Source organism: Symphalangus syndactylus, chromosome 5 (genome assembly GCF_028878055.3).
Source record: "Symphalangus syndactylus isolate Jambi chromosome 5, NHGRI_mSymSyn1-v2.1_pri, whole genome shotgun sequence".
NCBI classification, from domain to species: domain Eukaryota; kingdom Metazoa; phylum Chordata; class Mammalia; order Primates; family Hylobatidae; genus Symphalangus; species Symphalangus syndactylus.
Window position 1 is genome coordinate 42,119,402 of NC_072427.2, and position 25,303 is coordinate 42,144,704.

A 25,303-nucleotide genomic window follows, 5' to 3' on the forward strand; every position below is an offset into this window, starting at 1 on the left:
GCCAACATGGTGAAACCCCATCTCTACTAAAAATACAAAAATTAGCTGTGCATGGTGGTACACAACTGTAATCCCAGCTACTCGGGAGGCTGAGGCAGGAGAATCACTTGAACGTGGGAGGTGGAGGTTGCAGTGAGCTGAGATTGTGCCACTGCACCCCAGCCTAAGCAACAGAGTAAGACTCTGTCTCAAAAAATAAATAAATAAATAAACTCCCATTGCTAGAAAAAGCGTTACTGAATGTTGAATGCATGGTTATTTTTGGTCATTGGACAATTTGTGAACAAACAGATACTGAAAGTACTGCTGTGGGTGTTGTGGAGGGGGTGTCTTAAAATATTTTGACATATAAGAAGGAGTTCTTAAATGGAAAGTTCAAGAACCTATAGCAAATTTATTTATTTATTTATTTTTTGAGATGCAGTTTAACTCTTGTCACCCAGGCTGGAGCGCAATGGTGCAACCTTGGCTCACTGCAACCTCCACCTGCCGGGTTCATGTGATTCTCCTGCCTCAGCCTCCCAAGTAGCTGGAATTACAGGTGCCCGCCACCACGCCTGGCTAATTTTTTTTGTATTTTTAGTAGAGATGGGGTTTCACTACGTTGGCCAGGCTGGTCTCGAACTTCTGATATCAGGTGATCCGCCCGCCTCGGCCTCCCAAAATGCTGGGATTACAGGTGTGAGCCACCACTCCCAGCCAGCAAATTCATTTTTTAAATTAACATTTATTTAAATTATATGAGTAACATGTTTATTGGCAGTAATTTTGATACCCCACAAAAACATAAAGAAAAAAACCAGCTATTATGAAAGAATGTCACTGGGTGCGGTGGCTCACTCTTGTAATCCCAGCACTTTGGGAGGCCGAGGCGGGCGGATCACGAGGCCAGGAGTTTGAGACCAGCCTGGTCAACATAGTGAAACCCTGTCTCTACCAAAAATGCAAAAAATTAGCTGGGCGTGGTGGTGGGTGCCTGTAATCCCAGCTACGTGGGAGGCTGAGGCAGGAGAATCGCTTGAACCTGGGAGGCGGAGGTTGCAGTGAACCAAGGTCACGCCACTGCCCTCCCACCCAGGCTACAGTGCAAGACTCCGTCTCAAAAAAAAAAAAAAAAAAAAAAAGAATATATGCTCTGGGCTAAAATTCCAAGTCTATTGGCTGTACTGTATTGTGGGCTTGGTTAAGTTACTTAACCTTTCTAAGACCCAGTTTCCTTATCTGTAAAATAGGAATAACAAGGATATCTATAGAGTTGTAAGAGTTAAGTGAAATATATGAATTATTTTTCTCTTTAAATATTTCTTAAACTTTTTTTGTTGTTGAGACAGGGTCTCACTCTGTCGCCCAGGCTGGAATGCAATGACACGATCTTGGCTCACTGCAGGCAGCCTCCACCTCCCGGGCTCAAGTGATCCTCCCACCTCAGTCTCCTGAAAAGTTAGAACTTCACGCAGATGCCACTATGCCTGGCTAGTTTTGCCGTGTTGCCCAGGCTGGTCTCAAATTCCTGGGCTCAAGCAATACATATGCCTCAGCCTCCCCAAGTGCTGGGATTACAGGCATGAGCCACCATACCCGGCCATCATTAAATATTCTTTAATTACATAGTTATAGGTTACATGCTAATCATATTGATACATCATAAGTTTTGTAACCATTTGGACTACTTCTAGCCTTTTGCAATTATAAATAATACTGCGATGAGCAACTTTATTTTATTTTATTTTTTGAGACAGAGTCTCACTTTATTGGCCAGGCTGGAGTGTAGTGGTGCAATCTTGGCTCACTGAAGCTTCCACCTCCCGGGTTCAAGTGATTCTCCTGCCTCAGCCTCCCAAGTAGCTGGGATTACAGGCGTCCTCCACCACGCCTGGCTAATTTTTGTATTTTTAGTAGAGATGGGGTTTCACCATGTTGGCCAGGCTGGTCTCGAACTCCTGACCTCAAGTGATCTGCCCTCTTTGGCCTACCAAAGTGCTGGGATTACAGGTGTGAGCCACCGCGCCTGACCAAACAACTTTATATATATATTTATTTATTTATTTATTTTTTGAGACAGAGTTTCGCTCTTGTTGCCCAGGCTGGAGTGCAATGGCACGATCTTGGCTCACCACAACCTCTACCTCCCAGGTTCAAGCGATTCTCCTGCCTCAGCCTCCCAAGCAGCTCGGATTACAGACATGTGCCACCACACCCGGCTAATTTTGTATTTTTAATAGAGATGTGGTTTCTCCATGTTGGTCAGGCTGGTCTCTAACTCCCAACCTCAGGTGATCCGCCTGCCTTGGCCTCCCAAAATGCTGGAATTACAGGGGTGAGCCACCGTGCCTGGCCTTATATAAATATTTTTATATATCTCATTATTGCCTCAGGATAAATTCCTATAATGTGGAATAATTGGGTTAGATTATGTAAGTACTTTGAAGCCTCATGGTATATATTGGTAAATCCCTATTTGGAAGTTTATACTCTTTGACGCAGGAGTTAAGGAACTAATTTTATAGAAGAAAATATTCGCCAGACGTGGTGGCCCACACCTGTAATTGTAACACTTTGGGAGGCTGAGGCGAGAGGATCACTGGAGCCTAGGAGTTTGAAACCAGCAATCTCTTAAAAAAGAAAAAAAACATGAAAAAGCTTGAATAAGTTCAAATTGCATCATGATTGCAGTTATAGAAAAATGTGTATGTGGACAAATATCAGGAGAGTGCATGAAATAAAAATAACTGTTTTGTAAGGTTGCTAACATTAGATTATAGTTGATATTTCAGATCTGTACACTTCCTCAAGAAACTTTTGTCTTAGCCCTTTTGTTATGCATTTCAGCTAAGACCATTGGCTTTTTATTTTTTATTTTTATTTTTTATTTTTGGAGACAGAGTCTTGCTCTGTTGCCCAGGTTGGAATGCAGTGGTGCTATCTTGGCTCACTGCAACCTCCAACTCCTGGGTTCAAGCGATTCTCGTGCCTCGGCCTCCAAGTAGCTGGGATTATAGGCACGTGCCACCATGCCCAACCAATTTTTTGTATTTTCAGTAGAGACTGGGTTTCTCCATGTTACCCAGGCTAGTCTCAAACTCCTGGCCTCAAGTGATCTGCCCACCTCGACCTCCCAAAGTGCTGGGATTACAGGTGTGAGCTACCACACTCGGCCTATTGGCTTTTTAGAGAATTGTATAATGGTGTATCATAGTAGTTTTGTTCAGTCAACACAGCTGGAAAACTTGAGAGAGCCCTTTGTCTGTCTGATGTGTTAACAGATACTCCTCCTGAGCAGGTAGTCCTAGCCCGGAAAGGTTCCTGAGTAAGAGTATCACCTACTCAATGTTACCTTGGTAAGTGATTGACAAGAAAGACTCCAAGGGAACAAGAGGGTAAGGCAGGGAAATAAGTTGATAATCATTTGTGGTGACTTATTCCAGATAAGAATGGCTGAAGGCAGCGATGGTCCAATGGGAAGGGTCTTAGGGTTTGGAGGTCAGAAGGTGTACATTTGGGTTCTACCTCTGCCACTTGTTAGCTAAGTAATGTTAAATCACTTACCTTGGTTTCTTGGCTGTAAAATGAAAATTATAAAATAGTAATATTTTATACTATTATTTTTTACTATTTGTAGTAATTATTTTTATACTATTATTATATGACACATACTTATGTGTCAGGTACTGTTTTAAACACATTGCATAACAGGTTATTCCTCATAGCAACCCTATATATTGTGATATTATTATATATTTTTAATGTTTTATTATTATTATTATTACTTTTAGAGATGGGGTCTTGCTACGTTGCCCAGGCTGGTCTTGAACTCCTGGGCTCAAGCAATCCTCCCGCCTTGGCTTCCCAAAGTGCTGGGATTACAGGCATGAGCCACCTTGCCCAGCTGATACTATAATACCTGTTTTGCAGATAAGGAAACTGAATCTCAGAGAGGTTAAGTAACTTATGCAGGATCACAGCGAGTATGTAGTGAAGCTACTTTTGAAACCCAAAGTATCTCAGATATGCTGTACTACCTCTCTTGAGGATAGTGATGCTCAAAAAAGTGCTTTGTGAATTGTAAAACACCTACCAATAGTGACTAAAATACTTCAGGATATTCAGACAGTACACAGATAACAAATTAAGGAGACAATGGTGGGGCCAGGGGAAGAGGAACTCTCCCAGATATGCTTTAAGGCAGATCCTCTGAAGATAGACCCTCTTAAGGAAATGATATATTTTCTTTAGAATTCTCTAATATTTATTATAGAACTACTGTGTTCAAGACTCTATAAGGCTGGGCGTGGTGGCTCACGCCTGTAATACCAGCACTTTGGGAGGCCGAGGCGGGCAGATCACTTGAGGTCAGAAGTTCAAGATCAGCCTGGCCAACATGATGAAACCTTGTCTCTACTAAAAATACAAAAATTAGTGGGTATGGTAGCGTGCTTCTGTAGTCCCAGCTACTCGGGAGACTGAGACAGGAGAATCTCTTGAACCCAGGAGGTGGAGGTTGCAATGAACCGAGATCTCGCCACTGCACTCCAGCCTGGGCGGCAGAGCAAGACTCTGTCTCAAAAAAATAAATAAGTAAATAAAGACCCTGTGGCAGGCACCACCTCATTATATCTCATCTAATCCTTTTCCCTGTTTTGGGATTTTTCAAAAAATTCTCTTAGAAAACCAAATGGTACTTAGAAAACCAAAACCAAGTTATTACCTCCCTAAAAGATAGGTAGTCTAATAATTATATCTTGCTGTATTGCTGTATGGTTTGAGGTTTTGTTGAAGTGTCTTAGCATGGGATGATAAACTGAACTTCAGTGGAACTTGTTTTAAAGAAGCTACTGTATTTGTACCTTGCAGGCATAAAGGATTACAAATTTGAGAGGTTTTATGTGGCCCTTTTAAAATGGCTTTGACTTGTTTTATTTTTTTGCGTTGTCCTGGCCTGTTGTGGGGCATTTTAAAAAGTTTATTGAATTGGCCAGGTGGGGTGGCTCATGCCTGTAATCCCAGCACTTTGGAAGGCAGAGGCAGGCAGATCACTCGAGGTAAGGAGTTTGAGACCAGCCTGGCCAACATGGCGAAACCCCATCTCTACCAAAAATATATAAAAATTAACTGGGTGTGGTGGTGTGCGCCTATAATCCCAGCTACTTGGGAGGCTGAGGCAGGAGAATTGTTGAACCGAGAGGCGGAGGTTGCAGTGAGCCGAGATCATGCCACTGCACTCCAGCCTGGGCGACAGTTCGAGACTCCATCTCAAAAAAAAAAAAAAAAAAAAAAAAAAAAAAAAAAAAAAAAAAAAAAAAAAAATGGTTAATGAGTTAATTGACTTTTGCTGGAAGGCCAACTGATGTAGTAAAAATGGCCTGGGCTTTCCAGTGGTCATAGGTTCCAATCCCAATTCTGCCACTATTGTAACTCAGTGACCTTGAGGAAGTTACATTGTGACTTTGTTTTAATAATTTGTAGAGGGGGGTTAGTAATAGCTTATTGGATTATCCTAAGGAATATGTAAGATTAGGCCGGGCGCGGTGGCTCACGCCTGTAATCCCAGCACTTTGGGAGGCCGAGGCAGGTGGATCACGAGGTCAGGAGATCGAGACCATCCTGGCTAACACGGTGAAACCCCGTCTCTACTAAAAATACAAAAAATTAGCCGGGTGAGGTGGCGGGCGCCTGTAGTCCCAGCTACGCGGGAGGCTGAGGCAGGAGAATGGCGTGAACCCCGGGGGGCAGAGCCTGCAGTGAGCCGAGATGGCGCCACTGCACTCCAGCCTGGGTGAAAGAGCGAGACTCCGTCTCAAAAAAAAAAAAAAAAGGAATATGTAAGATTATATATTAAATTTCCTAGTGTGGTGCCAGCCTCAAAGGAGCTCTGCTCTGGATTGAGCCAAAGCTGTTTTCAGCAACTGTGTTGTATGGGGGCACATAAACACAGCTGTATGCTTTTTCAAGAACCAATAAGAAGCAATAAAGAGATAATTGGAGGTGTTTTTTTCCCTCCACAGGGCTGTGCTTAAGAGTAAAACTTCAGCGATGTTTACCATTTAAACATAAGGTAAGAAAGATGTATTTTTGTTGTTGTTGTAAAACAACTTTGTTGAGATGTAATTCACATACCACACAATTCACATATTTAAAGTGTACCAATTCAGTGGTTTTTGCTTGTCTGTTACTCAGTTGCCTGTTATTCAGTTGATGGACATGTAGGTTGTTTCTACTTTTTGTCTATTATGAGTAATGCTGCTGTGAACATTCATGTATAAGTTTTTGTGTAGGCATATGTTTTCATTTCTTTTCCACCTGTGAGTGGAATCGCCTGGTCCTATGGTAACTCTATGTTTAACATTTTGAGGAATTGTTTGTTTTCCACAGTGGCTGCACCATTCTGCATTCCCACCAACAGTGTATGAGGGTTCCCACTTCTCCACATCCTTGCTAACATTTATTATTATCTTTGATTATAGCCATTCTAGTGGGTGTGAAGTGATGGGTTTTTGTTTTTTGAGTCAGAGTCTCACTGTCACCCAGGCTGGAGTTCACTGGCACCATCTCAGCTCACTGCAACGTCTGCCTCCCAGGTTCAAGCGATTCTCCTGCCTCAGCCTCCCAAGTAGCTGGGATTACAGGCACCTGCCACCACGCCCAGCTAATTTTTTGTATTTTTAGTAGAGACGGGGTTTCACCATATTGGCCAGGCTGGTCTCGAACTCCTGACCTCATGATCCGCCCACCTCAGCCTCTCAAAGTGCTGGAATTACAGGCGTGAGCCACTGCACCTGGCCTTGTTTTTGTTTTTGAGACAGAGTCTTGCTCTGTCGCCAGGCTGGAGTGCAGTGGCGCAGTCTTGGCTCACTGCAACCTTCGCCTCCAGGGTTCAAGCGATTCTCGTGCTTCAGCCTCCCAGGCAGCTTGGATTATAGGCGTGTATCACCATTCCCGGCTAATTTTTTTTTTTATTTTTAGTAGAGACAGGGTTTCACCATGTTGGCCAGGCTGGTCTTGAACTCTTGGCCTCAAGTGATCCACTGCCTCGGCCTCTCAAAGTGCTGGGATTATAGGCGTGAGCCACCGCACCCTGCTGTCATGGTGGTTGTGATTTTTATTTCTCTGATGGCTAATAATGTTGAGAACCTTTTCATGTGCTTTTTGGCCATTTGTATATCTTTGGAGAGCTGTCTGTTCAGATCCTTTGCCCATTTTAAAATAAGGATGTCTTTTTATTATTGAATTATAAGAGTTCTTTATATATTCTAAATACAAGTCCCTTATCAGATGACTGGCAAATATGTTCTCCCATTCTGTGTGTTGTCTTTTCACTTTCTTGATGGTGTCCTTTACAGTACAAAAGTTTTAAATTTTCATAAAGTCTAATTTTTTTTTAATTTTTTAACTTGTGCTTTTGGTGTGATAATCTGAGGAAGATGTTTTTAACCCTACTATTGAGCAAGAATATGGATATCACAGTTAATTCATAGTAATTGGTTATAGCTCATGAATGATTCGGTGTTGTCTCTTACTGCCTCTTGTAATTGCTGGGCAATTATGCCTTCTCTACCTGGCTGCTATCTAGCCTTTACACAGAGTACCCTGTCTACTTGGAGTTCCCTTCCTCCCATCTCATATGTTCAAACCCTACACATCTTTTTTGTTTGCTGTTGAGACGGGGTCTTGCTGTGTCTCCCAGGCTGGAGTGCAGTGGTGTGATCACTGCTTGCTGCAGCCTCTATCTCCCAGGCTCAGCTTCCCAAGTAGCTAGGACTACAGGCACTCACTGCCATGCCTGGCTAATTTTTTCTTAATTTTTGGTAGAGATGAGGTCTCTCTTTGTTGCCCAAGCTAGTCTCAAACTCCGGGGCTCAAGTGATCATCTTGCCTTGGCCTCCCAAAGTGTTGGGATTATAGGCATGAACCACTGGGCCTGGCCACATCCTACCCACATTTTAAGGCCTAGTGAAATACTTTTTTATTTTCCCTGATGTCAGTCCTGATTTCTTTCTCTTTTTTAAGATGAATTTTTATTTATCTTTTTAAATTCTTTTTTTAATTTTTTGTATTCACCTTTCCATACTACTAGTCCTGATTTCCATAACTAAAGCTATTTCTTTTTTTGAATTGCCATAGCTCTTTCTTTTTTCTTTCTTTTTGTTTTTTTTAAAGACAGGATCTCACCCTGTTGCCCAAGCTGGAATATAGTGGTATGATTACAGCTCACTGAACCTTTGATCTCCCAGGCTCAAGTGAGCCTCCCTCCTTACCCTTCCAAGTAGCTGGAACCACAGGTATACGCCACCATGTCCAGCTAATTTTATTTTTTGTAGTGACAAAGTCTCACTATGTTGCCCAAGCTGTTCTTGAACTTCAGGGCTCAAGCAGTCCTCCAGCCTCAGTTTCCCAAAGTGTTTGGGATTACAGGCGTGAGCCACTGCACCCAGCCCCATGGCTCTTTGTCTTCTGATGTAGAGAGTGTCCTTTTCTAACTTGTGTTCTATTTGTTTTTCATCTTCCCTCCTGGACTGTCAGCTTCTCTCTTATTTTTATTTATTTATTTATTTTTTCAATGGAATCTCGCTCTGTCACCCACGCTGGAGGGCAGTGGTGCGATCTCGGCTCAGTGCAGTCTCTGACTCCTGGGTTCAAGCGATTATCCTGCCTCAGCCTCCCAAATAGCTGGGATTACAGGCGCACACCACCACACCCAGCTAAATTTTTGTATTTTTAGTAGAGACAGGGTTTCGCCATGTTGGCCAGTTTGGTCTTGAACCCCTGACTTCAGGTGATACACCCGCCTCAGCCTCCCAAAGTGCTGGGATCACAGGCATGAGCCACCACACCTGACCAGCTGTCAGCTTCTTGAAGTCAAGATTCATATATGATACATCTCTGTGTTCCTGCTATGATCTTATACATATTCGGAGCTCAATAAATATGTCTTAAATTGAGTAAATTAATAAATTATTATACTAGTGGTTTATGATGCCCTGTAAATTTTATTTTATTTTGCATTTTTAACTGTTTTAATTACAATGTTTAACTTTTTATTTGAAATGAAAATAATGAAAGAAAAGAAATAAAATAGTGAAGAATAGTACAAATAAATTCCATATATCCTTCACCCAGATTCAGATTCACTAATTGTTAACATTTTGCCACATTTGGTTTATCATTAATTTATCTCTATATATGTACACACACACACACATGTTTTTTGGAAACGTTTGAGTGCATTTGTAATGCTCCCTTACTCTAAATACTATAGGATGTATTTCCTGAAAACAAGGGCATTCTCTTACATTACCACAGTACAAATTTCAAAACCAGGACATTGATACAGTACTGTCATCTAATCTACAGCACGTATTCAGATTTCCCCTGTTGTCCGGTAACATCCTTCATGGCGGTCCCTCCTCCTGGCTGTGCTTCTCTCCCCCATCATACATTGCATTAGTTGTCATATCTCTTTAGTCTCATTTAATTTGGAGTAGTTCCTTAGCCTTTATTTCATGATCTTGATATTTTTGAAGAATGTAAACCAGATATTTTATAGATTGTCCCTCAAATTGAGTTTTCTGATGTTTCCTGGTTAGATTCAGTTTGTGCATTTTTGGCAAGAATACTGAATAAATGTGTTCTTATTGCATCACGTCAGAGGCCTATAAATTCAGTTTGTCCCATTATTGGTGACAGCTCCCCTCATCAATTGTTTGGTTACCCTGAAGTATAGTTCATATAGGAGTAGCTGCATAAATGCTGCCTCTTCCACTTTATCACTTTTAGAATAATGAGTCCTGCATAATTTTAAACTCAAGTAAATCAGTATAGAGTGATTCTATACCTGTTGCTTTGAGGTCTAGAATAAGAGTGTTTTGCTACTAGGAGAAAGGTGTTTTGTTTTGTTTTGTTTTGTTTTGTTTTTTTTTTGAGACGGAGTCTCGCTCTGTCACCCAGGCTGGAGTGCAGTGGTGCAATCTCAGCTCACTGTAACCTCCGCCTCCTGGGTTCAAGGGATTCTCCTGCCTCAGCCTCCTGAGTAGCTGGGAATACACGCCCGGCTAATTTTTTGTATTTTTAGTAGAGTTGGGGTTTTACTGTGTTAGCCAGGATGGTCTTGATCTCCTGACCTCGTGATCCGCCTGCCTCGGCCTCCCAAAGTGCTGGGATTACAGGCGTGAGCCACCGCACCCGGCTTGTTTTGTCTTTTTAAAGAGATTGGGGCCAGGTGCAGTGGCTCATGCCTATAATCTCTGTACTTTGGGAGGCCTAGGTGGACAGATCACTTAACCTCAGGAATTCAAGACCAGCTTGGGCAATATGGTGAAACCCTATCTCTACAAAAAAATAGAGACGAGGGAGGAGAGGGGTGGGAGTGTGGGAGCTGAGGTGGGAGGATCACCTGAGCCCAGGAAGTCGAGGCTGTAGTGAGACATGATCACGCCACTGCACTCCAGCCTAGGCAACAGAGTAAGACCTGTCTCAAAAAAAAAAAAGATTGGACTAGATGACCTTTAAGGTACCTTTTAACTATAATAAGTTATGATTTTTCTTACTCATGAGAAATGTTTATCTCAGTAGTAAATAAGTAAATAAAAATTAGTTCATATGTTCCAGTGTTCTCTGGAAAGTAGATGTCTTTATTACAGCATACTTTCTTTACCACAGGATTTGTAATAATTTTGTAGGTTGTCTTTTTTTTTTTTTTTTTTTTGAGACAGAGTCTCGCTCTGTCGTCCAGGCTGGAGTGCAGTGGTGTGATCTGGGCTCACTGCTAGCTCCACCTCCCGGGTTCACGCCATTCTCCTGCCTCAGCCTCCCGAGTAGCTGGGACTACAGGCATCCGCCACCGCGCCCAGCTAAGTTTTTGTATTTTTAGTAGAGATGGGGTTTCACCGTGGTCTCGATCTCCTGACCTTGTGATCCACCCGCCTCGGCCTCCCAGAGTGCTGGGATTACAGGCGTGAGCCACCACGCCCAGCCTGTAGGTTGTCTTAAAAGCTCTGGGTCTTGGAGGGTAGCTCATGTCTATGGGTGCAGCAGGGCCAGAAGGGATAGCTTAACCAGTATTATACTTGAGAACAGATTTAGCAAGATAATAATGAATGAGAAAAGAAGGATGCTGAAAACTGTATATTGTGATCCCATTTTTGTAAAACAAGCAATGTGAAGAAACATCCAACCCTGATATGTAGGGGTGTGTGTGTGTAAAATCTGTGTAAGATTCTGTGGGTATAGAGAAGACTATGGAAGAAACCACACTAGATTGTTATTGTAGATTTCCTGAGTCAGTGGCAGGGCAGGAGGAAGTTTAGATACTGAGTTGGGAAGAAGTTGAGTGCAGAAGAGAGATATTCTTAAGTAAAACCACACATATGAGATCTCATTTGTGTGAAATGATATTTTTGTGTATTCATAAAAAAATTAATGGAAGTACCACCTGCAGGCATTTCCCAGGTGACCAAAATTAAAAGTCCTACTCATTTCAGTCCTTTTTTTTTAGAGAAGGATGTGGGGGATTTGTCCCTATGTCTCTGATGTTAGAAACAGGATTTGGGGGGCGCTGGGCACAGTGGCTCACGCCTGTAATCCCAACACTGGGAAGCCGAGGCGGGTGGATCACCTGAGGTCAGGAGTTTGAGACCAGTCTGGCCAACATGGCGAAACCCCATCTCTACTAAAAAAAAAATAATAATACAAAAATTAGCTGGGTGTGGTGGCGTGTGCCTGTAATTCCAGCTACTTGGGAGGCTGAGGTAGGAGAACTGCTTGAACCCAGGAGGCAGAGGTTGCAGTGAGCGGAGATCATGCCACTGCACTCCAGCCTGGGCAGCAGGGTGAGACTCCATCTCAAAAAAAAAAAGAAAGAAACAGGATTTGGGCCGTCATCCCTAGATGTTTGAATTTGCTGTACATTCCACTTCATTCTCTTATCTTAGAATGTGTTAATGTTTTTTCTTTTACTTTTTTTTTCACTTTCCAGTTGGAAATCTACATTTCTGAAGGAACCCACTCAACAGAAGAAGACAGTAAGTGAATGTTGAAACATAATTGAAAAACAACTTCAGATAGTATTTTATCTTGGATACTGGATTTTTCCGCCAGCCAAGAATCTGCTGGGTTACTTTCAAAAAAGTACACAATTAGTTATTGGCTCTTCCTTCCTAGGTGAGGAAACCTAGGCATTTCAAAGAAGTAATTTTTGCAGTGGACTCCGAGTGCACTAGAGCCCACAGATGTTGACTGGTTTAGGCCAGTGGCTACACATCTGTAAAGAATATCCAGCGCTAGGGACCTTGACTTATGAGCTCTAAGTAGGCTTCTTTTCTTTGGTGACAGGATAGAGAGCTGTGTACTTGAAATTGAAGGTCTAGCAAGTAGAGCTTTAGTGAATCTTGGGGTAGGTGCTGTCTCTCTGGGTTAGTATATTAGAATGGGAGTGGGGAATCTTTTTTATGTAGAGGACCTCTGGCCTACAGAGAGAAATCAATCAGTAGCTACTTAAAAATAGCACAAGTGGGGTTTGGGAAAAGCAAAAGACAAAATGTTCTGTATGATCCCTGTGTTACATTAAAAACAGAATTTTAATGTTTTTAATCTACAAATGATAGAGTGCAAAGAATGAGAAATACATTTAAAAGGCATGTTGTACTTAAGTTTCATCACTAAGTAAATTGAGAAGTTGGGAAAAAATAGCAGAGGAATGGAAGAAAGAGATAATAGAGGAAGAGCAACAGTGAGATAGATACCCAGAAGACTCAGAAAGGCGTACACAGGGCTGGAGAGAGACACTCAAAATCTCCTACATAAAAGGGAGCTATAGAGAGGGAAGCCTGCTGCTTCCAGAGGAACAGCCCATCCAGGAAACTTCTTAGGTACTATCATGAAAACTTAAAAACCATGCCCTATCTATAGTTCTAGACATGTAGATTATTATACTCTCTGTGGGCTGAATTTCTTTAAACTCCACGAGCTGAGGGCTTCTACCTGTAATTTAGAAAATAAGAGTTTAGGTACCCTAAATCCACTCAGGTTATCCTTTTTAAATTCCTTGAATGATAGGATTTTACAACAGCAATAGTATGAAGTGTTATGATTCTTGTTTTTCATTTAGTATTTATTCATTGCCTTCTATGTGCGGGTATAGTTCAGCCTTTGAGATACATTCCTGCCTTTGTGGAGCCTACATTGTAGTAGGAAGAAACTAAATTGAAAATATTTTCACAGGAATATGTGTATGTTTGTGTGTCTTCTACATGAGACATTTTAGCAGCATCCCAGAAAACTCAATCCACATTAAGAATATAGTCGTCTCTCTTTTGAACTCTTCTATTAAGAGTGCTGTTAGCTAATTACAGAAAACGTAATGGGCCAATACCTTTATTATATGAAGATCCATTCAAAATAATTTAAAAAAAAGATCTAGTAGATTAATAGAAAGAGACATGAACAGGAAATTCATGCAAGAAGAACTAATATATGCACATGGGAAATGTCCTATTTTCCTATTAATCAAGGAAATGCAAATTATAACAATAATATTGAGCCATTTTCCATCTCCTGTTTTATGTATGTATATGTGTGTATTTGTTTTTATTAAATAATACCAGCTATTGCCCAGGTATGGTGGTTCACACCTGTAACCCTAGCACTTTGGGAGGCCAAGGCGAGAGAATGCCTTGAGGCAAGGAGTTTGAGGCCAGGATTTCAAGACTAGCCTGGGCAACATAGTGAGACCCTGTCTCTACAAAAATATTTGAAAATTAGCTAGGTGTGGTGGCTCATGCCTGTGGGAGGCTGAGGCAGGAGGATCTCTTGAGCCCAGGAGTTGGAGGTTACAGTGAGCTATGATTGCACCACTGCACTCCAGCCTGGATGACAGAGCAGGACCCTGTCTCAAAGAATAATAATAACAATTATAATAATACCAGGTATTGTTGCTAAACTGGTAGCTCATGTATTGGTGTTGACAGTATAAACTGGTGAGTAATTTTGGGAAGTAAATCAGTGATATGAATCACACCATAAAAATATTCGTACTCTTAAAAATAATCCCATTTTTGAGAATATTTCCCAAAAGAAGGCTATATGTTTAAAGGTATTCATTGTAGCATAATCTTCATAATTACTTTAGAACACTTAAGACTTTTACCATGTTAAATAACCCTGTAGTTTAAAATATAGGCTTATGGGGGAAAAAATAGCAATTTTCAAAATTGTATTTATTCTGAATGTAACTGTATAAAAATATGTATATGGACAAAGACTAGAAAGAAAAAAATAGATGTGGTAAGTAGTAGAATTCTAGTAGATATTTTTCTCTTAAATCTGCCTTCTAGATGGGAAATTACATTATGAGTAATTAGCCAAAAACAGGTTTAAGTTCTCAAGGAGTTAAAGTTTTTGTTTCAGCAGGCTAATAAAAATACTGTCGGGCGCTGTATATTGACACAGTTCTTCTGCTAACTTTTGTCTGTGTATTTTTCAGTCAATAAGCAGATAAATGACAAAGAGCGAGTGGCAGCTGCAATGGAAAACCCCAACTTACGGGAAATTGTGGAACAGTGTGTCCTTGAACCTGACTGATAGCTGTTTTAAGAGCCACTGGCCTGTAATTGTTTGATATATTTGTTTAAACTTTTTGTATAATGTCAGAGACTCATGTTTAATACATAGGTGATTTGTACCTCAGAGCATTTTTTAAAGGATTCTTTCCAAGTGAGATTTAATTATAAGGTAGTACCTAATTTGTTCAATGTATAACATTCTCAGGATTTGTAACACTTAAAATGATCAGACAGAATAATATTTTCTAGTTATTATGTGTAAGATGAGTTGCTATTTTTCTGATGCTTATTCTGATACAACTACTTTTCGTGTCAAATATCTACTGTGCCCAAATGTACTCAATTTAAATCATTACTCTGTAAAATAAATAAGCAGATGATTCTTGTAATGACTCACTGTTTTTATTGAATTGTAAATTCCAGTGTAAATGTCAACTCCTAAAATATATCTTCAAAGCTTTATTTTTGCTGATTATTTTGTAGAATCAGAGATCTGAGAACCAAAAGGAACCCTTAAGATTGGGCCTACCTTCCTTCCAAGGAGAGTCCTGGACCCCTTCATAGATAAGGAACAAATGTGGAGAAGGCCAGATGGCATACACAATTTTGAAGATCAAGAAGTCCACCAAAGAAGTTTTGATTAAACCAACCTAAATGTATGATCCGCACTTTATCTACTTCATTTGGTTTGTTTTAGGGGTTAATGGTCATGTGAAGTATAGTAGCCTCCAACATGGCCCCCATGATCCTCACTTCCTGGTATTCATGCCCTTGTATAGTTAACTTCCATATTGAATTGGAGCTGATGGGTGTGACTAATAAAGAATGGCAGAGTGACAGTGGGTGACCTCTGAGGCTAGATCATAAAAGGTATTGCTGTTTTCACCTTGGGCTCTTGGATTGCTTATTCTGTAGGAATCCAGCTGCTATGTCACGAGAACTCAAGCCACCCTGTGGAGAATTCCACACGGAGTGCAGCTGAGTCCTCCCAACAACAACCAGCACCAATTTGCAAACCATGTGAGTGAACTCTTTTTTTTTTTTTTTTTTTTTTTTTTTTTTTTTTTTTTGAGACAGAGTCTCGCTGTCGCCCAGGCTGGAGTGCAGTGGCGCGATCTCGGCTCACTGCAGGCTCCGCCCCCCGGGGTTCACGCCATTCTCCTGCCTCAGCCTCCCGAGTTGCTGGGACTACAGGTGCCCGCCATCTCACCCGGCTAATTTTTTGTATTTTTAGTATAGACGGGGTTTCACTGTGTTAGCCAGGATGGTCTCGATCTCCTGACCTCGTGATCCGCCCGCCTCGGCCTCCCAAAGTGCTGGGATTAGAGGCGTGAGCCACCGCGCCCGGCCCTGTGAGTGAACTCTTGAGCCAGAACTGCCTAGCTCCCAAAGTCTAGACCCAGGCAGTCTTGGGTGCCAAGGACACAAAGATAAATCAGCCATTGTCTGTGCTCCTGGAGTTCATACTTATCAACCTGGACCTTCAGCTTCTCTCTGCTCCAGGCAGTGAGTGATTCAGGCTCAGTCTCATCTAGTGCCTGAGCTAGTCCTGGCCAAGTAGAAACAGAAGCCAGGCAGCAGGTCCAAAGACAAAACCATGCCTTAGGGACTGTCTGGTGAGGACACTACTGACATGCAACTCCAAGTGGATCATTGCTACAGGAGTCACCTGAACTGCTGGCCCTGCTGCTCCTGGAAGCTAGATGTGACTTCTGTTGTCTCCGCTACTGCCAGAGTGATTTCTTGTTTTTGTGTGACTCACTCCAGCTTCCTAGTCTTAGCTGAGATCTCTAGTCAGCTGATCTCAAGTCACATGTCCATGTCCTGGCTGCCAAGGAGTCAGGAGAAAAGAAAATCTGACCTTTGTTGTGGGGAGGTGGACTCTGTCCCCCCAGCAAGACTCACATGGTGGGAATTCTATAGTAGAGTGAGAGGGGTCAAAAAACGAACATCTACTGCATTAATTATATTAGAAAATGAATTTAAACTTTATTAATCATAATGGTATCTACATAGAAGTGAAAGATAGAGGTACATATATAGTCAGAAGTAGTGTTAGCTAGTCCGTGTTTGGCAAGGGTTAGGAAAAGTTTTTGGAAAAGGGCCACATAGGCAGTACTTTAGGCTTTTCAAGCCATATGCTCTGTTGTAACTATTCGACTCTGCCCTTGTAGCACAAAAGCAGCTGATAGTCTGTAAACAAATAAGTATAATTGCACTCCAAGAAAACTTTATGGACACAAATTTGAATTTCATATAATTTTCATGTGTCATGAATTACTATTTTCCTTTTTAATTTTTTCAACCGTTTAAAAATATAAAAACCATCTTAGCTTGTGAATTGTACAAAATTCCAGCACTGGGCTGGATTTGGCCTGTGTGCCATTAGCAAACTCCTGATTTACAAGAATGATTATCCTTTCTGAAAAGTCAGACCAATTGGAAAATCAGATAAAAGATGTGGAATGGGCCCTCTCCCTAGGGGGAAAAAGGCACTCACATGAAACTTTGCATGTGACTCCAGGACATTCACAGACTTGCTAAGGAGCCAGTGGACCCCGGGTTAATAACTCTGCTTTACAAGTAATGCTAGCTGAGCATTGGGCTTCCCCCTCCTTTAATAACCCCTCAGAACCCTGAGGGTTCACAACTTTGGCTGGGAGTATAGGGGCAGAAATGTGTGATACCTTTCCTCACCCATCATAAAGGTCATGGCCAACACCCCCGTGACAAAAGACAGGGTAACAAGAGAAAAGCATAACAGATGTGGTCAATCCAAGTTTTATGTGACACAGCAGGCTTCAGATAGGAAGAATCCAAAGACCCAGGGAAAACTGTCTTATTTTTCTGCTTAGGTTGGATGAAGAGTGGACAATTGTGTAGAAATGTGATTGGACAAAAAGTGCGATCTAATGATAATGGACTAAGTGGGGAAACCCAGCAAGGCCTATCTCTTCAGATTCTTCTTGGCCTTTCTGTGTAGCATTCCTTCCTCCCAGGTATGGGGCAGTCGTATGACCTACTGTTAGATAAGGTAGGTCAGAGAATTTCTTTATGGCCATCTCATGCACAGAAAGGCGGGGGAAAGTTAGAGTAATATTTCTGGGTTTTATGGCTTGCTTTTTGTTGTTGTTGCTACTGTTTTTGTTTTTGAGATGGTCTTGCTCTGTTGCCCAGGCTGGAGTGCAGTGGCATAATCACGGCTCACTGCAGCCTCAACCTCTCAGGCTCAAGTGATCCTCCCACCCCAACTTCCCAAGTAGTTGAGACCACAGGTGCACGCCACCATGCCCAGCTAATTTTTTTTTTTTGTATTTTTTTGTAGAGATGGGATTTTGCCATGTTTCCCAGACTGGTATGGCTTGCTTTGAAAAGAGGTTCTGGTTTCTATTACCTCTCTTGGGGAAGAGAGATTCTGTTTTCTATGACTCCCTTTGGAAGAGGAAGGGGCAGGAGACAGGAGGGCAGGATATGGTCAGAGAAAGTCTTTGCTTTTGAGGCTGCTTCTGAGGCTTTCTATTGTCCTTTAATTCACAGCACACCAAGGAGCCATATTTTGGGTTATTGCTTTCTGAGCCCCAGTAGGAGCCACTACCTTCTTGTTTTTGGTTTTGAGACAGGGTCTCTCTCTGTCACCCCTGCTGGAGTGCAAAGGCACCATCAGGGCTCACTGCAGCCTCAAACTACTGGGCTCAAGCAATTGTCCCACCTCAGCCTCCCAAGAAGCTGGGACTACAGATGAGAGCTATCACGCTCAACTAATTATTTATCCACTACTTTCTTAGACCGTTACAAATAAGAAGCTTATGGCCAGGCGTGGTGGCTTAGGCTGGGTGCGGTGGCTCACGCCTGTAATCCAAGCACTTTGGGAGCCAAGGTGGGTGGATCACGAGGTCAGGAGTTCAAGACCAACCTGGCCAAGATGGTGAAACCCCATCTCTACTAAAAATACAAAAATCAGCTGGACATGGTGGCATGTGCCTGTAATCCCAGCTACTCGGGAGGCTGAGGCAGAGAATTGCTTAAACCTGGGGGGCGGAGGTTGCAGTGAGCCAAGATTGCACCACTGCACTCCAGCCTTGGCAACAGAGTGAGACGCTGTCTCAAAAAAAAAAAAAGAAAAAGGCCGGGCGCGGTGGCTCAAGCCTGTAATCCTAGCACTTTGGGAGGCCGAGGTGGGCGGATCACGAGGTCAGGAGTTCGAGACAATCCTGGCCAACATAATAAAACCCTGTCTCTACTAAAAATACAAAAAAATTAGCCGGGCGTGGTGTCGGGCGCCTGTAGTCCCAGCTACTCAGGAGGCTGAGGCAGGAGAATGGCGTGAACCCAGGAAGCGGAGCTTGCAGTGAGCCGAGATGGTGCCACTGCACTCCAGCCTGGGGGACAGAGCGAGACTCTGACTCAAAAAAAAAAACCAGAAAAAAAGAAAGGAAAAACAAAAAGCAGCTTTCCCAGCTCCACCATGAAGCAACTGCTACCAAAACTGCAGATGTGTCCAGCAGGACACAATTAACTGTAGTTAGTGGGGGACAGTTTACTAGGAAGGGGTAGGATTGCTATAAAAGTCTCATTGCGCTCATATCCCAGGTGGTTTTCCGCATGTGTTAATACCATGGTAGAAAACAAGCCAGTGAACTGTCGGAGTTCAAACCCATTACTGATGCACCACTACTGTTAATACTCTTTTTTTTTTTTTTCCCTGGGACATGGTCTCACTCTGTCACTGGGGCTGGAGTGCAGTGACACGATCATGGCTCTATCTCCCAGGCTCAAGCTATCCACCCGCCCCAGCCTCCCGGGGTAGCTGGGACTACAGATGCACGCCACCAAAGCTAGCTAATTTTTAAATTTCTTGTAGAGATGGGGTCTCACTATATTGCCTAGGGGGTCTCAAACTCCTGGGCTCAAGTGATCCTCCCACTTCGGTCTCCCAAATTGCTGGGATTAAAGGCATGAGTCACTGCACTCAGCCACATTATTTCTGATATCTTTTTGTGTATATGAACTACAAGTAAAGATTTTTCCAAAAAACTCCATTGGATTTAGCCTGAAGTGGTTGTCCATGACTCAGGTTAGACTGCCTATAGGGCATGAGTGAACCCAGTTCTGGTATGGACTTATTTGGGGCAGATGTACTGGATGTGGAGAGGATGTTGCTGTATGGGCTGTCCCGTTCTCTCCAAGTGCTGTTAGTACCACACAGACCCTGGATCCTCTTCACAAAGGATGTGGTCAAGAGCACAGACACTGGTGCCAAACTGCCATCTTGTTCGAATCCAATACTCAGTCACTTAGTAGCTGTGTGACTTTGGGCAAGTTACCTAGCTTCTCTGTATTTTAGTTCCCTCATTTGTAAAATGGGGATGATAAAATTACCTGTTTCATGGGGCCCTTATGAGGACTAAAAAAGGGAATGCTTGTAAAGTGCTGAGCACAATGCCTGGAACCTAGTAAATGCTTTATTAGGGTTTGTTAAAAATAGAGAAGGCCAGGTGCAGTGACTCACGCCTGTAATCCCAACATTTGGGAGGCCAAGGTGGGTGGATGGCTAGAGCTTTTGAGACCAGCCTAGGCAACATAGCAGGACCCTGTCTGTACAAAAAATAAAAAAATTAGCAGGGCATGGTGGTGCTCACCTGTAGTTCCAGCTACGCGGGGGGCTGAGATGGGAGGATCGCTTGAGGCCAGGATATTGAGGCTGCAGTGAACCCTGATCGCGCCACTGCACTCCCTCCTGGGTGACAGAGCGAGACCCCCATCTTCCGGGGTAGGGGAGAATAGAGGAAAGGGCTGCTTGGTGCTAACTTGGAGAGTTTTTCCTCTGGGATGGGTGAGATTACCTGGGAGAACACCAGATGGCAGCAAAGCATTATTGCTTAGTGACAGAGCATACCCACTTCGCATCAGCTGCGCTGGGTTTTCCCAAAGGCCCTGAGGGCACCCTCACTCCCCCTCTAACCGGGCTGCGCTAAATGGTACCAGACCACCATGGACTCATTGCAGCCTGCGCCTTTGTTCTGACCGGAGTGATTATCACTGAAGACTTTTTTTTTTTTTTTTTTTTGAAGGGAGTCTTGCTCTGTCACCCAGGCTGGAGTGCAGTGGTGTGATCTCAGCTCACTGCAACCTTCACCTCCCAGGTTCAACCGATTCTCCTGCCTCAGCCTCCTGAGTAGCTGGGATCACAGGTTCACGCCACCACGTCCAGCTAATTTTTTGTATTTTTAGCAGAGACGGAGTTTCATGATGTTAGCTAGGATGGCCTCCATCTCCTGACCTAGTGATCTGCCTGCCTCGGCCTATCAAAGTGCTGGGATTACAGGTGTGAGCCTCCGTGCATGGCCAATCACTGAAGACTTTCTTAGATGTGGAACTGTTTGCTAAAGATTATGAATGATTTTGAGGCTTTGATACATATTGTTGAATTGGCCTCTGGAGAAATTGTACCAATTGATACCCAACCAAGAGTGGGGTAGGTGTTCCTGTGCTACGCTAATACTGGGTATTATTATTTAAAAAAAATATTTGCCCAAGGTGGAGGATTTTAAAAAGGTTTTTCATTAGCATCTATTTGTAAGGTTAAACATGTAGAATTTTTTTTTTTTTTTTGAGATAAGAGTCTTGCTCTGTCATCCAGGCTGGAGTGCGGTGATGCTTTCATACTCACTGCAGCCTCAAACTCCTAGGCTCAAGCAATCCTCCAGCCTCAGCCTCCCGAAGCGCTGGGATAACAGGTGTGAGCCACTGTGCCTGGTCTCTACTGGAATGTTCATGTTTTAAAAAGCTAATTATACAATACAAATATTAGCATTTTCTGTCACATATACTGCAAATATATTTCCTATTTTCTTGCTGTGTAAACATGTTTGACCCTATTCAGGTTTTTTGTTTGTTTAAGATACGAGGATCTCGCTCTGTTGCCCAGGCTGGGGTGCAGTGGCAAGATAATAGCTCACTGCAGCCTCTAACTGTTGGGCTCAAGCAATCCTCCTGTCTCAGCCTCCTGAATAGCTGGGACTACAGGTGCAAGCCACCACACCCAGCTAATTTTTGTGTGTTTGTTTTTTGTAGAGATCAGGTCTTGCTATGTTGCCCAGGCTGGTCTTGAACTCCTGGGCTCAAGCAGTTCTCCGATTTCAGCCTCCCAAGTAGCTGAGATTTTTATATTTTTATTCATTTCTTTTTTTTTTTTTTTTGAGACGGAGTATTGCTCTGTTGCCCAGGCTGGAGTGCAGTGGTGCAATCTCCACTAACTGCAACATCCGCCTCCTGGGTTGAAGCGATTCTCCTGCTTCAGCCTCCCAAGTAGCTGAGACGACAGCTGCGTGCCACCATGCCTGGCTTTTATTCAGTTTTTGAATGAGTAATACCACAGGTGGTTCAACATCAAAAAGCATTCAAAGCTATACAGTGAAAAGACTCCTTCCCAATTTAGTTCACATCCTTTTCCAGTAGGTTTCATGATTAATCACGCTTTACTTATAGCTTCAGAGTTTTTTATACCTGTAAAAGCCAGTACAAACACATATGCCCCTTTTTTGCTTACATTTTAGCATATGTTGTGCTAGAGTGCAGTGGTGCAATCACCAGGCTCAAGCAATCCCCCCACCTCAGCCTCCCAAGTAGCTGGGACTACAGGCATGGGCCACCATGCCTGGCTAATTTTTAAATTTTTTGTAGAGGCAGGGTTTTGCTGTGTTGTCCAGACTCTTGAACTTCTGGCCTCAAGCAATCCTTCTGCCTCAGCCTCCAAAAGTGTTGGGATTACTGGTATGAGCCATCATGCCTATCCAGTTTGTCCTTTTTTACTTTTTCTCTTTTTTAATTGCCATGAATATACTTTTATGGGATTTAATTTGTCATTCCTTAATTTTATGTATCCTGGATTGTTTTGGTCATAATTAGAAAGGTCTTTCCCTCTCCTAGGGGAATATTTTTCCTATCCTTCCCTTTAATACTTTTATGATTTTATTTTTAAACATTTCAATCTTTGAGCCATTTGGAATTTACACTGGCATAAATACTCAGTATGATTTACTAAATATGCCGTATAAATACTCAGTACAGACTACTGAGAATTTATACTGGTATAAATACTGAACCAACTCAGTTTTGTATCCAGAAGACTAGTTATTGTCTTGACATCACTTATTGAATAGTTTATCTTATCCATGACCATTATTTTCAAACCGTACGTTATGAATTATATGATGATCACAGCATTATTTTTTTCATGAAAAATGTGCAACTTAATGACTAACAATATGTAAGGCATTAAATAATTGATACTACACTTATTTAATGGAATCTTGATGTTTTCAAAGACTCTTTAATTACATGGGAAATTCTCAAGACAAAATTAAGACAGAAAGGCAAGATACAAAATAATATATGCCAAGTGATCCCAATTAAAAACAAGAGTGCATTTATGTATAAAAATAGAAGAAATATCAACATTTTAAGAGTATTTATTTCTGTCTTTTAAAAAGTTTATCTGCAATGAATGTTTCCTTTTGATAAGTTGATAACCCCTAATAAATATTATTTAAAACACCGAAAAAGACTCATGTGGTAGACAGGGCACAGTGGCTCACGTCTGTAATCCCAGCACTTTGGGAGGGCAAGGTGGGAGGATCGATTAAGTCTAGGAGTTTGAGACTAGCCTGGGCAACATAGCAAGACCCTGTCTCTACAAAAATAAATTAAAAACAAACTTAGTTGGGCATAGTGGCATGTGCCTGCCATCCTAGCTACTAGGGAAGCTAAGGCGGAGGGTCACTTGAACTCAGGAGGTCGAGGCTGCAGTGTGCTGTGATTGCACCACTGTACTCCCACCTTGGTGACACAGCAAGACCTTGTCTTTAAAACAAAACCAAAACACCTCTTGTGGTATGTGTCTTTTATAAAATCATTTTTTAAAATATATTTTTAAGGTGGGAAATACAATGTATTTTCTCTCTTGGGAAAGTTTCCCTTGATTTTATCCAAACTCCTGGGGGCTGGAGCTGCAGCCCACTGCTCACATTCTTGGCTATCTCGAATGTGTTTTCTATTTCATGTCTCCTCAGGTGTCTCCTACAGCTGCTGGTGTGTTTTTTGCATATTGGACTTCCAACATTTCTTGTTGAATTATTTCAGGCTCACCTTGGTCATAATGAGTGAATCTGGCTTTACCCAGGGCTTCAGCCTTTGGCATTTCACATGAGGAATATCCACTGAGCTGGGGGTCAAGAGGCCTGACCTTTAATCTTGGCTCTGCCCCAGACAAGTGTGAACTTGTGTAAGTCACTCTTGCTCTGGTGGGCCTCCTTCTGTCTTCTATAAAGTTAATGTGTTAGGTGATCTCTAAAGTTCCTTCTGGTTTTGAATGTCTAACTATAGAAGCCACAGTGAATGTTGGCTTTCTAGGGGTTCCGAGGATCCTTTAGCATCATTAACAACAAACGAGATTAATACTGAGCTTGGTCTACAGTTGCTAATCCACCGATTCATGCAGAATTAAAAATGATCATGACCTTTTACCAAAACTTATTAGGTTAATAAATCTCTCTGTGTGTGAGTGTGTGTGTGTGTGCTTTTTTTTTTTTCTGCAACTTGCACCTCCTGGGTTCAAGCAATTCTCTTGCCTCAGCCTCCCGAGTAGCTGGGATTACAGGTGCCCGCCACCACGCCCAGCTAATTTTTTGTATTTTTAGTAGAGATGGGGTTTCACCATGTTGGCTAGCCTGGTCTCAAACTCCTGACCTCGTTATTCGCTTGCCTGGGCCTCCCAAAGTGCTGGAATTATAGGCATGAGCCACCGCTATGGACCCGCTTTTTGTTTTTTAAGGAGTGTTATGGTTCCTAGGCTTTTTTTTTTGTTGTTCTGATTAAGCAAATTTAGCTAAGCTGGGTCCTATCAACTGAGTTTCCTTGTAGCTGGATTCCTCAGACTGTCACAACTGTGAGTGTTTTTTTGTTTTTTTGGGTTTTTTTGGCTACATTAAGCTGAGTCTATTCAGATGAGACAGAATGTAAAGTGAATCTGTGTGCAAGATTGCCTTTCAAGGTGAAACTTACCAAGTTGCAGAGCCTTGTGAGACCTACATTTCTCCCACTGAAAAACATGGCTACCATCAGGGACAGTGAGGGCTAATTTTGTGTTAATCTAATTCTACAACTTCATTTTACAGGTAAGAACACTGAGGCCAGGAAATGTTGAGTGACCTGTCCATACTCACATAGCATGGAAGAATCAGAGGCCATGGGGTCAGGACCTATGGGCTTAGGATATACCAAAAGAGGCCTGATTTCCAGTTGAGCATTTGCCAAAAATCAGCAGTGTGATTTGGGCAAGTCATTTTCCCTATTGATTAAAGTGAATTAACAGAACACAATGCAAAATTTTCTAGGTTCCTTACCTATTTTGTGGATTGAAAATAGGGTCCAGGTAGATTGACAGACACAGAACTTCCTGGTGAAATAAATGGGACATAGCTGGACACAATAATCAAGATATGATTTTACTCATTTTGCTATTTTCATCATTTTCTGAAGGATATTTACAGCTTAATGTGTCTTCACATTAGCATGTTTGATGCTCTTGGCAATTATTTTCCTCTTAGCAAGATTTTGCAAAAGAATACATTACCCTTTACTAAGTGCTGTTGTTGAAAAGAAATGAAGCCGAGGAAATCTGCATGAGCTCTAAGGACCTCAGCACTCACTAATAGGTCTAAAAACTTAATGAGCATTAAAGGGCATTAAAT

The 25,303-nt window shown here is 42.2% G+C and overlaps 1 protein-coding gene across 12 annotated transcripts in view; it reads left to right on the top strand.

Annotated features, from left to right (window-relative positions):
* Nucleotides 1–24,938, top strand: part of CIAO2A (cytosolic iron-sulfur assembly component 2A) — a 32,433-nt gene extending 7,495 nt beyond the window's left edge. The window contains exons 3-8 of one of the 12 annotated variants that reach the window (XR_010120705.1): nucleotides 6,003–6,052; nucleotides 11,969–12,014; nucleotides 14,474–14,596; nucleotides 15,036–15,208; nucleotides 15,468–15,572; nucleotides 24,728–24,938. Coding sequence is in view for 4 of the 12 variants with exons in the window: in XM_055278195.2 (XP_055134170.1) it covers nucleotides 6,003–6,052; nucleotides 11,969–12,014; nucleotides 14,474–14,571 (194 nt within the window). In the remaining 8 variants the exon portion in view is untranslated. Of the gene's footprint in view, nucleotides 1–6,002; nucleotides 6,053–11,968; nucleotides 12,015–14,473; nucleotides 14,597–15,035; nucleotides 16,877–17,407; nucleotides 18,538–20,623; nucleotides 24,115–24,727 lie in introns of those variants that run through there. The other 11 variants (XR_008657690.2, XR_010120706.1, XR_010120710.1 and 8 more) reach the window with 11 other exon arrangements.
* The last annotated feature ends 365 nt before the right edge of the window (nucleotides 24,939–25,303 follow it).